Genomic DNA, 14046 nt, shown 5'->3' on the forward strand with positions numbered 1-14046 from the left:
CATTGCTCAGTCAACACTCTACTGCACACCTTAACTTGTGTCAACTGCTCCATATTTTGTGTGGCTGCGAAATCTTTATAGTGTCTAGTTCTCTCTTCTTCATCAATCTTTCTTCATTGTGCTCCCCCCCCCCCCCCCCCCCCCCTCCTAACCACATATAACACATCATAATTTAGCTGGTCAAAAAATTCTGTGTTTGGAAGCCATATTGATTTGAAGCTGACAGTGAATGGATAACTATAGTAATAAGCAGAGAGAAATGTGAGGTGAGAGCAGCAGCATACCTATATGTGGATAAGAAGATTGGAAATTTGAAAGATGACTTGCGAAGCTCAATTTCTTTTACACATGTTTAATGACCACTCTTCCTTGTAGTGAATGGTAGTCTACATTCATCCCATGGTTTGTGGACCACAGGAGTGCCCATAACTAAGGATAAGGTGGTGGTGGTGGTTAGTGTTTAACGTCCCGTCGACAACGAGGTCATTAGAGACGGAGCGCAAGCTCGGGTTAGGGAAGGATTGGGAAGGAAATCGGCCGTGCCCTTTCAAAGGAACCATCCCGGCATTTGTCTGAAACGATTTAGGGAAATCACGGAAAACCTAAATCAGGATGGCCGGAGACGGGATTGAACCGTCGTCCTCCCGAATGCGAGTCCAGTGTGCTAACCACTGCGCCACCTTGCTCGGTCTAAGGATAAGGAGAAAGGAAGAAATATAGAGCAGTCAGGTGTTTTTCTTTAAAAAATAAATAGTAATAATTTAACAGACAGTATTATGGAAGTTTTTAACAGGGCTGTAACTGGAACTATAGTATGGCTACTTACAAGACACCTTTCATCTTCCAAAATATTAAAAATACTTCATACCCACAGTTTGCCCCCCCACCACAACCACCACCACCACAAACTATCATATGGGCACTCTTGGGTGACTCATCACGAGTTTTTCCAAGATCATGTTATCTTATTATGTCCAGCATGCAGAACTTTTGTTGTTTCAGTAATTAAATTGAGTAAAGCTAAACTAAAATCTTTATAAAAGCTGCCGGTCACTGTATAATGCATAATCCAAAAGAAGCAAATTATAACAATTTAGTAAATGTATATTTTACATAACAAAATAATGAGATACAAATTTTGAGCTTATGACTCAAAACAAAATTGACAATGACAACACGATATAAGACTCTGCAGTTACTTCAGTAAAACAGCAAAATATGGAAAATATAATGCACGAGAGGAACTTTGGTAAGACTTCCACAATGGCAATGAACTGTATTCTAACGATTCCTGTACAGCCACTTGCTATTATTTTTGCACACTATTTCGCTGTTATGACACACCAGTTGATCAAATGCTCAGTTTGTTCATCTTAGCTGTGTTTACACTATTGTTATCACTTTATGTTTCTTGATGACAAGACTAAGGAGCCTATTTTCTGGCAATAATTCAAGTTGTGAGAGAAGTTCTTCTGTAAAGAAAGAAAACAACAGCTTCAATAATTTTATTTTGTAATCTTTACATTATCTAGTGACACACAAAATTAATGGTAATGAATGTCAAGAAATATCAGAAAGATTGTTATTTAAATGCTACACCATTAAATGCATTTATAGCAGTCCAGCAACACAATGCCTAATGGTCTCTAGGGGAATCATATGTCAGAAAACAGAAGATGTATCACTACATTCTGTGGCAGATATTTCTGTTTGATTTGCCAAATGTAACACTGAATCGTATTCTCAAAGCTGTACCATACTTCTAAGAAATGAAATAATCAGTGCTTGATCCTTTGGTGGATTCAGCTTACAATCATTTGAAAATGAGTCAACAGATAAAAATGTGCAGCAGTAAATACAAAATTAAGGTACATTTTAATCCAACCAATGACAGCCAGTATGGAAGAATGTATCATTCAGAAAAATCTACCAAATGGTAGTCTATATTTACGAAAGGTTGTCTTAGAAAGGGTTTCACGATAAATGATCACCTACAGACTATATGTGAAGAACTAAAAGTTTTGATCAGTAGACACATTTGTGTTAGACAATGTCCAAAGTCGCTTCAGATTATAATTCAATATCTAACAGCATTTCTCATAACTGAATTTTTGTCCTTTCATGTAGTGTCTATATCCCATTTTGACAAATATTATGAGACTGGTAATGATCCAAATAAAAACGATAACCTTTATAGGATTTATTTGCTATTCTTTTGATACTTCGTAGCAAATTAAATTACATACAGTAATGGAAAACTATGACAGATGTAGCAAAAGATGATACGATGATGATGATGGCAATAATAATAATAATAATAATAATAATAATAATAATAATAATAATTCTTGCATAGACCACCAAATAGCCCACAAGTCGAAACAACAATAAAAACTATCAACACAATCATACACAACAAAATAAATGAATACACAACTATGGAAGAGTTACAATTACTGGTTTATGTAGGAGCACTCACTACACTAAATATACACACTAGACAGAGATCAGAACGAACCAACACACAGAAGAAACCCACAACACCAGCATGGCAACACAGGCTACAGATCAGAATAGAAAAACTGAGAAAAGACATCGGACAGCTAACACAATTTATAAGAAATGAAATATCAGACAAAAAAGGAAAAAGGTTAGGTAAAATCTCACAACAAGAAGCAATAGAGCAGTTGGACAAAAAGAAGCAGAAATTACAAGCCTGGGCCAAACGACTTAGAAGATACAAAAAAAGTGAAAATAGAAGGAAACAAAACCAAACATTCAATACAAACCAAAAGAAATTTTACCAGACAATAGATAACACACACATTAAAATAGACAATCCACCAAACATAACAGACATGGAACACTTCTGGAGCAACATATGGTCAAACCCGGTACAACATAACAGACATGCACAGTGGATACAAGCAGAAACAGACACATACAAGATGATACCACAAATGCCTGAAGTGATAATTTTGCAACATGAAGTCACCCAAGCAATTAATTCTACTCACGATTGGAAAGCCCCTGGAAAAGATAAAATAGCAAATTTCTGGCTAAAGAAGTTCACCTCAACACATGCACATCTAACTAAATTATTTAACAGTTACATTGCAGACCCATACACATTCCCTGATACACTTGCACATGGAATAACCTATCTGAAACCTAAAGATCAAGCAGACACAGCAAACCCAGCAAAATATCGCCCCATAACATGCCTACCAACAATATACAAAATATTAACTTCAGTCATTACACAGAAATTAATGACACATACAACACAGAACAAAATTATCAATGAAGAACAAAAAGGCTGTTGCAAAGGAGCACGAGGATGTAAAGAGCAACTGATAATAGATACAGAGGTGACATATCAAGCTAAAACTAAACAAAGGTCACTACACTATGCATACATTGATTACCAAAAAGCTTTTGATAGTGTACCCCACTCATGGTTACTACAAATATTGGAAATATACAAAGTAGATCCTAAATTGATACAGTTCCTAAACATAGTAATGAAAAATTGGAAAACCACACTTAATATCCAAACAAATTCAAATAATATCACATCACAGCCAATACAGATTAAGCGTGGAATATACCAAGGAGACTCATTAAGTCCTATCTGGTTCTGCCTTGCCCTGAACCCACTATACAACATGCTAAATAATACAAATTATGGATACAATATTACTGGAACATACCCACACAAAATCACACATTTGCTATACATGGATGATCTAAAACTACTGGCAGCAACAAATCAACAACTCAACCAATTACTAAAGATAACAGAAGTATTCAGCAATGATATAAATATGGCTTTTGGAACAGACAAATGTAAGAAAAATAGCATAGTCAAGGGAAAACACACTAAACAAGAAGATTACATACTAGATAACCACAGCGACTGCATAGAAGCGATGGAAAAAACAGATGCCTATAAATATCTAGGATACAGACAAAAAATAGGAATACATAATACAAATATTAAAGAAGAACTAAAAGAAAAATATAGACAAAGACTAACAAAAATACTGAAAACAGAATTGACAGCAAGAAACAAGACAAAAGCTGTAAATACTTACGCCATACCAATATTGACCTACTCATTTGGAGTAGTGAAATGGAGTAACACAGACCTAGAAGCACTCAATACACTTACACGATCACAATGCCACAAATATAGAATACATCACATACATTCAGCAACAGAAAGATTCACATTAAGCAGAACGGAAGGAGGAAGGGGATTTATCGACATAAAAAACCTACATTATGGACAGATAGACAATTTAAGAAAATTCTTTCTAGAATGAGCAGAAACTAGCAAAATACACAAAGCAATCACCCACATAAATACATCGGCTACACCACTACAATTTCATAACCACCTCTACAACCCTTTAGATCACATAACATCAACAGATACAAAGAAAGTAAATTGGAAAAAGAAAACACTACATGGCAAGCACCCGTATCATCTAACACAGCCACACATCGATCAAGACGCATCCAACACATGGCTAAGAAGAGGCAATATATACAGTGAGACGGAAGGATTCATGATTGCAATACAGGATCAAACAATAAACACCAGATATTACAGCAAGCATATTATTAAAGATCCCAATACCACAACAGATAAATGCAGACTTTGCAAACAACAAATAGAAACAGTAGATCACATCACAAGCGGATGTACAATACTAGCAAATACAGAATACCCCAGAAGACATGACAATGTAGCAAAAATAATACATCAACAACTTGCCATACAACATAAACTAATAAAACAACACGTTCCCACATACAAGTATGCACCACAAAATGTACTGGAGAATGATGAATACAAATTATACTGGAACAGAACCATTATAACAGATAAAACAACACCACATAACAAACCTGACATCATACTCACCAATAAAAAGAAGAAATTAACACAACTAATTGAAATATCCATACCCAATACAGCAAATATACAGAAGAAAACAGGAGAAAAAATTGAAAAATACATCCAACTGGCTGAGGAAGTCAAGGACATGTGGCATCAGGATAAAGTTGACATTATACCAATTATACTTTCAACTACAGGAGTCATACCACGCAATATCCACCAGTACATCAATGCAATACAGCTACATCCAAACTTATATATACAACTTCAGAAATCCGTAATTATTGATACATGTTCAATTACCCGAAAGTTCTTAAACGCAATGTAACATATACCGTACAGTTAAAAGGAAGTGACGCTTGATCAAGGTCCGCGTCACTTTCATTCCGAACCAGACCTAAGGTCTGAGAAAGGAAAGATAATAATAATAATAATAATAATAATAATTTCATATGGCTCAATGACCTGCTGCAAGTCTTTTCATTGGACGCCCTTCAGCGACTTGCATGTTCCTAACATATCCCAGTTACCCAAACATGGAAAGGGGACCTATGGTTTCATGTGGAATCACATGTTTCTAGCAGTTTGTCACATCACTAAGTGTAAAGGCTAGGTTAAAACAAAAAGTTAGAAATCCACTGACCAAGATTCGGTCTTGTGACCTCTCAGTTTCCTGGCAGGTGCCTTTCCATTACAATACTGGGCCCAACATGGTGAGAACAATACTGGTCCACTTCAAAGACTGAATTGTGAAAATAAGCATCCAACAGCTCACAGATGATGAAGAACTGTTCATGGCAACAGACTTTCTATTCAATGAAAAATACAAAGATGATGAGTGAGGGATAAGATGATGATCCAGCATGAACAACGAGGTACTGCAATAATTGCCAGTAAGAGGTATTTGTAATATGTAAAGAGAGTTCACATTACATGGAGCTTTTAATTTAGCTATTATTTTTGTTTTTAACTGCCAGATGTTTCGCTCTTTGCTATATGATGTGATGGTTTTTGTTATTTTAATTTAAAAGTTTTCCTTCAGGAACACGAGAAAATTAAATCTTACTAAAAAAAAAAAAAAAAAAAAAAAAAAAAAAAAAAAAAAAAAAAAAGACATTACTAGTTAAAGCAAATTCACTTGCCAGCACACTTCTTTGTCAGAAACAAATCCTGTACATGGACAGCATAAAACTAAACACTTTTTTCTCGATGAAAATGCACGAAAAAAACTTCCATATATTTAAAACCTCAACTAACTATTTGTAATTACTGATTAATATAACTTTAATATGATAAAATACAAAAATCACAGTCATAAAAAGGAAAAATTAACTCACGTGTGTTTCCCACAATTGCATTTTGTGCCATTAGGACCTGGATTGCCTGCGCTAACCTATCAAGAGCTAGTTGTTGACATTTCCTGTTCCTACTGTGGCATGAAGCAGAAAGCAGTGGTGTTATCAGCATTTGGCCCAAATGTCTTGCTGACACTGCACCCTCACAAGGCTGCTCCAATGTACTTTCCAGGAGGGCCAACTGTAGCCGCCAATATTGATGAGTACTGTCTTCCTCCCACCCTAGGACTGGAGCCAAAATACACCACCTGTGGATTTTAAAAGTCATTTAAACACAACAAACCTTCTGCTTGCAAGCAAGCAACATTCTTAAAATTTCAACCACAAGAAATATTTTCTATCTACATTTACAATGATCAGCCAGAAAATTATCGCCTACTACCGATATAAACCCGTCCAGGCAATAGCAGTGTCACCTGGCGAGAAATGACTGTTATCAGCACATGCACTGTGTGTGCAGTATCAGTAAGTGTGCTGTCTGTGTGCAGAATGGGGAAGATGCACGATCTATCTTAGTTTGACCAAGGGCAGATTGTGATGGTCCGGAGGCTTGGCCCAAGCATTTCAGAAACTGAACAACTTGGGTGTTCAAGGAGTGCTGCGGTGAGCGTCTGCAACAAGTGTGTGAAACCAAGGTGAAACCAGGTCCAGACGTCGTCATGGTGCTGGGCGGCTACTCCTCATTAGATATCACGTCATAGGCTGGGCAGACTGATAAGGCAGGGCAGGCGACAAACTGTGGTGTGACTAACATCAGACTTTAATGCTAGCCAGAGTACAAGTGTGTCTGAACACACAGTGCACTAAACACACCTAATGAGGGTCCTCCACAACCGATGACTCATGCATGTGCCAATGTTAACACCATGACATCAGCAACTACATGTGAAATGGGCACATGACCCTCGTCACTGGATGATGGTACAGTGACAGAGAGTGCATGATTATGTAAGATGCAAATTTCACCCCCGAGGTAACTGCACAAAATGTAGGACAATGATAAATTAATATTTAGGTACAAAAACCCTATAACTGAAATATTCAGAATAGATATACAACTACAGATTAAGAGTTTGTGCTAGAACAACCAGACATGTGCTATATGTTGGCAGCAAAGCTAATCATCATCACAAGTACCACTGAAATTTACACTTTATGAACACTACAACCAGTCAATCACTTAAATTACATTCTCCCAAATTTTTTTAATATTTAGTAAGCGGTTGGCAGCATTTTATTACATAAATTTATGGATATTAAGCTATCATTGCATATTTATCCATTAAAATTATAAGGTTTTTAGTTCAAGTCCCAAACCACATCCCGACAAGGCAAGAAGACTTGGATCATCATTGGTTGCAATTTCTAAGATCCCAAATTTCCAACAGATAGATATGACATTTCAGACTATAGTTCTTTATTATTTAATTGCTATGCTTTTCTTTCTTAAGAATGGTTACTACAACTGTCATTTACTTCTGCTATTCAAAAATTACTACCTATATCATGAAAATGTCTCTGATTAAGTCATTCAAAAAGGCTATACCACCTTGAAAACACGTACAAAACAGTGTGGCACATTTCAGATTTGGGTGAACAGTGGAAAACAGTCCCGCAGAATAAAAATATTTTATAAACAGAGATACTTGTGGTTACATTTTCACTGAATTAATTATAACAACATGAATTATTATTGACATATTCACTTATATAAAGGTATTGTTATAGCTTTCAATGGTAATTTGAACGTAAAATTGCCAGTTTTGCTTCAATAGTAAAATTTTCCCATAGTCTGACTGTATCTGTTTTATATGGTGTAAGATATGATCTTCCGCTCGTTATCTGCTTTTCAATTACCATTTTCACATCCTCTTTATTACTTTCAGAAACTCCAAAATACTCTACGCTGTTGTGAAGAATGCACATCACATGATTGGTGCACTGATTATGATGTCTAATTTGACACACAGTAGCACAGAATAGTAAGTGAGATACTAAATATATTTTTACAAGCATATAACAATGAATCAGTCTTTTCTTCTCATCCCATGCTGTAAGTCTCCCGGACCCGCAGTTCTGGGTGATTTTTCCAAGATATACCCCTTTTCCTAGCACTACCCCTTTTCCTTCACCCCTCTTCCTCCCTCTTCAACCATTCTGAGCCACTGGCTCCGAAAGCTTGGCTAGTTACTACACATGCCAGTACTGGTGTCTAACTGCGACTCATGGCACGAACACTACTAACAACACAAATCCTGCTGCTCACATTGTGAACATCATTCCTTTAAGGTTGGGTACCCATATGGTAAATAGTCTTCCATCTACATTGGCTCAAGCAGAGGAAGTTTAATTATAACAACCCTGTACTTTTTGTTGCTAGCACATCTCTATCATTTGAACCCTACCATATGAAACAGTATTCTTAATGTATGAACATGCTAGAGAATTACAATTCTTTTCTTTGTTGCTATGAGCAGTTTTGGCAGAGTAGTAACTTCTCTCTAGTATTACAACAATACAGAAATGGATACAACAACGAAGATTCAGCTGTTATCTTGAAAACAGTTTCACTAAATGCAAGCTTACTGATTATGCCATGTATGAGCGAAGTTACGTTGAAATTTCTCTAGGCATTCTAGAAATATGCTAAACATACATATTCGTGGCAACACATACCAAATTTGTACAATATTTAAATATTATTGTGCTAACAGTGCTTTTTCATGTTTCAGTTAAAGTTTAGTAATTTTGCACAAGGTGATACAGTGTATTAATGATTTCATTAAATAATATAGAAAACATCTGTTCCATACTAACATTCCACAGAATAATATGCTTAGCACAGTTGAGTAAAATTTTGAAGTCCTCTCTAGTAGAATAAGAGATGAGCAAAGCACATCAGGATGCCAGGTGAATTGCCATCAAGGAAGGACCATAGATGTTATAAGTAATATGGCCACAAGACAGATTTAATTGCTACACACTTTAAGAACTGGGTGCCCAAAGCACCACTGCTGTAGAATAACATCACAGGGAAAGAGGGATACTGTCATTGTGAAGACAACCACAGTGGAGTAAGAAAGCTTAAGTCAAATGCAACAGTAACCATTCAACACACTGACTCTGTAAAATGCACCACCACCCTGACAGGTGGAGTTTAAGGCACCTTTCAGTTGCAACTGCGGTGACCACATGAGCTGACCAGACAAGAATACCAAGCCAGTTGACATCATTGCTGCCTAACAGTAGCAAAGCATATGGGACAACCTTGCATAAATATTACATATTACTCCTGTTCCAGTGGAGAGATCTACTCAGTTTGCGGGTATCCACCATTTCACACCCACACCTAAAAGGCTACCAGCGGCAGATTACATCAGCTCTGTGGAGCATGTTGCAGGTTCTCTCCCACCATAAGTAGCAGGTGTTCACCACAAAACCTGCAGAGCACTTACCAATGCACCTACACTGAGATCAAACATCTTCGAGGGAGAATGAGTAGCACTGAAAAATCTGTAGGAGAACAAGGAAACTGGAATTCTGCCAGCTAACAACAGCAACGTTACAGTCTTAATGTCACATGTGGACTGCAATAAGAAGATATTCAATCTTTTGAATGACACTTCATACAGAGAGATAGCTGTTGGTCTTATGAATAAAATTGAGAGGAAGATGAGGACTCTTCTCAATGAGTCAGGCTTGCCACCTAGAATCATTAAGGGTCTTCAAACACAAGCAGCACTGCTATCATGGCTACTATATGGCCTTTCTACGGCACACAGAGAAAGAACAGCTCTATAACAAACAATAATACTGGCGCATCTACTTACCAGCTGGCAAAACGCCTGAAATGCATTCACAGCGAATATGTGGGGAAGTGCAAACACCAAATTCACAACTCTGCCAACTTTGTACATTGCCTTAGTCAACTGTAGTTCCAGGATAAGGTTATGATGACCAGTGTCGACGTATTCTACCTGTCTACAAGAGTTCCGCTTTCCGATTCCCTGGAACTCATAGCAGAGAAGTTCCAAGATTGTTTGATAGAACTTTTTAGTGTGTTTTGACATCAACTTATTTTCTGTTTGACAGAAAGTATTACTAGCAAACTGATGGCTTGGTGATGTGTAGTCCATTATCGCCTCATGATGAACCTATATGCGGAACACTTTGAGGCAAACACACTAGAATATGCCAAGTTGAAACCCACATTTCTATTGGTAGATGAAACCCATGTTTCTATTAGTATGTGGACGAAACATTCATGGTACAGCCATATGGTGTGCAAAGCTTCAAGAGTTCCTGGAACATTTAAACTCTACCATTGCAATATTGAACTCATAATGGAATTTGAAAAATAAAGCCTACTACCTTTCCTTGATGGGTTAGAGACCAGATGGATCCCCGAGTCACAGTATCTACAGAAAACCTACGCACACTGACATCTACTTCCATGCCTCTAGTCATTGCCACCAGTTATAAATTCGGTGCTTAAGACTCCAGTCCATAGAGTCCAAACACTTTCAGATAAGGAGTGCCTCACCAGAGATTTCCAACACCTATGACTGGTGTTCCGAAGGAGTGGGGACTCAGAGCATCAAATTGAAAGGGTGATGCAATCAAAATCAAGAATACCTGAGAAAGCGGTTGATACAGACTGAGGAAGGGCATCCAAAAATTGTCTACCTACCTTATGCTGACCAAATATCCAGAGAGATCTATAGACTCCTATGAAAACACAGCATCCAGTATATCTTGCTCCCTTCAACTAAGATAAAAAGTAAGCTTTGCAATGTTAAAGACAATCTAGATCACCAAAAGCTGGATGTGTATCATTTTCCATGTAAATGTGGCATGTCTTATGTTGGGCAGATTATGAGAACAGTCGAGAAGAGATGAAAGGAACATCAGTGACACACCCAACTAAAAAAACCAAGCAAATCAGCTGTTGCCATGCACTGGCTCGAATATAATCATAATTATGAGACCAGTATTGTGGTGCAAATGCCAAGTTTCTGGGACAGTATAATTAATACTTTCATGGCTACACACATGTTCTCTGCATTCTGTGTGGAGGTGGATTTTGTCCTGGCTGTACTGCTCGCCAAATGCTGGTGCCTGTGCAGAGACAGCATTCTGCCCAATACGAAATGCTTACCATACAATTTGTCAAAAACTGTTAAATGAAAACATTTAATTTGCTCATCCTATAGTCTGATATCTTTACTCAATAAAGAACTGAATTTCTTTTCATTATCCATCATACTTACTGTGCTGTATCAAATTAAGTAAAACATTGCACAAAATTTTAGAGTTCACAGAGGTAAAAACGTATAGTGTAAACTTTGCGTGTGGTTGATTTTAGCTGATACATTGAAGCAAATGAAATGTAGATAACATACCGTAATTTTACTTAAAATTGAGAGCAGAATGATATCTCATTTTGAACTCGATTTATTGGGTATTATATCCAACAGACGGTCAGATACAATGGTACCAGTTCTGTCGATGCAAACTTGCTAGCTATTATGAAATGCTTACCATCCGTTTTTAAGAGAACTACTACGTGAAAAAAATTTAAAATACATTAAACAGAAATGTGCCAGTAAAATTTTAAATAATGACATAAATGGCTGGTCTTCTGAACTCAAAATTTTTTTAAGTGGCTTGTTCGCTAAGTCTTAAGTTTTGAGTGAGAGTCAAATGCTCTGTGATTTAAGAAATTCATCACACATTCATACACATAACATAATTCATCTTGTGTAAAAGGAAATTAACTTTGAAAGTAACACTTCTCAAACCATCATTCAAATAACTTCCTGCAACCTGTTAGAAATAGTTTCTGCTGAACAGTTGACAGAGAGCCCCAGAAAATAGGCATTACTGAGCATGTGCAGATATGATGACGTAGGAAGCCCTTGCTGGTGTCTGCTCTGCTCATACACCTTTCATTGCATTTCGTTTCGGAATTCTGTGCATCACATGACCATGTGCAGCACTGATGCATGTTGTTTGGTGGGGACATATGGAATTGTGGTACTTGGGGACGGCAATTGTTTTATCATATTCCATCCACAAAAGGAATGCAAAATCAGAAAGCAGTCCTTGGGATAATATTCATTTCAAGACTACAGTCTGCAACTCAAAGTTCCCTAATATAATGCGATCTGGTGACTTTAACAATTTTTTTTAAAATTCGTACTCAGCATTACTGCTCCACAGCATTTACAAACAGGTTTACATCCACACTGCACTGCAAAAAGGTATTAAGAAGGAACATAAATTCATTGCAAAAATAAAAACAGATGTTTATGTGTGTCAGAACTAAGGACAAGCTTTTCAGGACTTTTTCAAATGGTACAAAAAATTAACAATGTTAACTGTCAGGAAAAGAAACTGTGTAACTAGCAGTTTATATTCTACTCCAGGAGTAAATATAAAGGCTTGTGGGGAGTTACAATGATAAAATACAGTGTGCTGACAGTCAATAAATTGCTGAAGAATGGCGTTCTACAAATCTAAGATGTAAACAACACAAATTAAGAAATAAAGTCAACCCGAGAGGAGGTACCAGACAAATGTGGAAACATGTCTTGTGATCAAAAAACATTGTGTTTCACAGAAGGCAGACTTGTAAAGTTCTGCTAAAGCTGTCAATATATTTGAAACAAAAAATTTTATTCAATACTACTGACCAAATTTGCCTGCTTAGTCATCTTCAAGTGATCTTACATTATGTCATAAAAGAATTTCGTAAACCACCCTAAAATGCATAATTCAGCTTAAAGTGCACTTTCATATGTCCAGGTTCACACTAAGGTAGGTCCCTACCTGGTATTAAGACTTTCAATGTGGTTTGCAGGATGCTAATTTTCTTTGAGTACAAGTACTGTATTATCTCACTTTTGGTTCTTTATTATTGCATTATGCCACATATGCCACAAGATGAAAGCATGCACTTGAGATTCAGTGAAGAGTTGAAACTAGACAACAGTGTGAAATGAAACACCGTGTTTCAAATAAATTGGCTGGCTCCGTGGAAAAGATTAATGAAAGCCAAATTTCTTTAGAAAATCAACAAAAATAACTTCACTGTTCTGCATGACAATTAATGCTTGATTGCCAATAATGTGGAAATAAAATAAAACAAAAACCTGAAACTAATACATATTTTAGCCTTCTGTATGTGAATGTGTTTTAATTCACCCAGCAACTCCTAGCCACAGAAATCTGTTTTGTTTTCATTTGATGTGAGAGCTATAAACAAAATCACAAAACATAAACATAGGTCAGGCAGAGACTAACCCCTCCCCTCCCCCACTACAACACAGACTGCTCTGCACGTGCACGAATCTGGCAGCTTGGGCATGACAATTCCCCCCCCCCCCCCCCCCCCCCCCCCCCCGGCTAGCATCTGGCTGCTACTGCTACTGCTTATACAGCCAAGAGCCACACTTCAAGAAGCCACAAGCAGGAGAAGGCACTGCTTATATGCGACTTCAGCTCTGCGCACGCACATGAGCCTGCTGGCAACTGATTAAATGAAACTAAAGTAAAACGGTTATGAGATCATGCTCATTAAAGGCAGTTAATTATTACAAGGCACTGAATAGTTTTCCTCCTAAAGCATTCGACACATTTAGCTGTTGGTAGATGCTTATGAGTGCACAGTGATTTGTTGTTGTAAATCACACATTTCTTTGCAATTTAACTTTTAATTTTGGTGTTTTTATCTCGTCTACATTTTATTGCTGCACTAGCAGGCTAATGTAAAATTCTTTG

The 14046-nt window shown here is 37.1% G+C and overlaps 1 protein-coding gene across 5 annotated transcripts in view; it reads right to left on the reverse strand.

The window, feature by feature from the left end:
- Positions 1-1083: 1083 nt before the first annotated feature.
- The window catches only part of LOC124605906 (uncharacterized protein C7orf26 homolog), a 42660-nt gene continuing 29697 nt past the window's right edge, over positions 1084-14046 (reverse strand). For all 5 annotated transcript variants that reach the window (XM_047137853.1, XM_047137855.1, XM_047137854.1 and 2 more), the window contains exons 6-7: positions 6247-6512; positions 1084-1472 (exon numbers count right to left, since the gene is read on the reverse strand). In XM_047137853.1, the coding sequence (XP_046993809.1) occupies positions 1384-1472; positions 6247-6512 (355 nt within the window). In that variant the 3' untranslated portion in view covers positions 1084-1383. The remainder of the gene's footprint in view (positions 1473-6246; positions 6513-14046) is intronic.

This window comes from Schistocerca americana, chromosome 3 (genome assembly GCF_021461395.2).
Source record: "Schistocerca americana isolate TAMUIC-IGC-003095 chromosome 3, iqSchAmer2.1, whole genome shotgun sequence".
Taxonomy (NCBI): domain Eukaryota; kingdom Metazoa; phylum Arthropoda; class Insecta; order Orthoptera; family Acrididae; genus Schistocerca; species Schistocerca americana.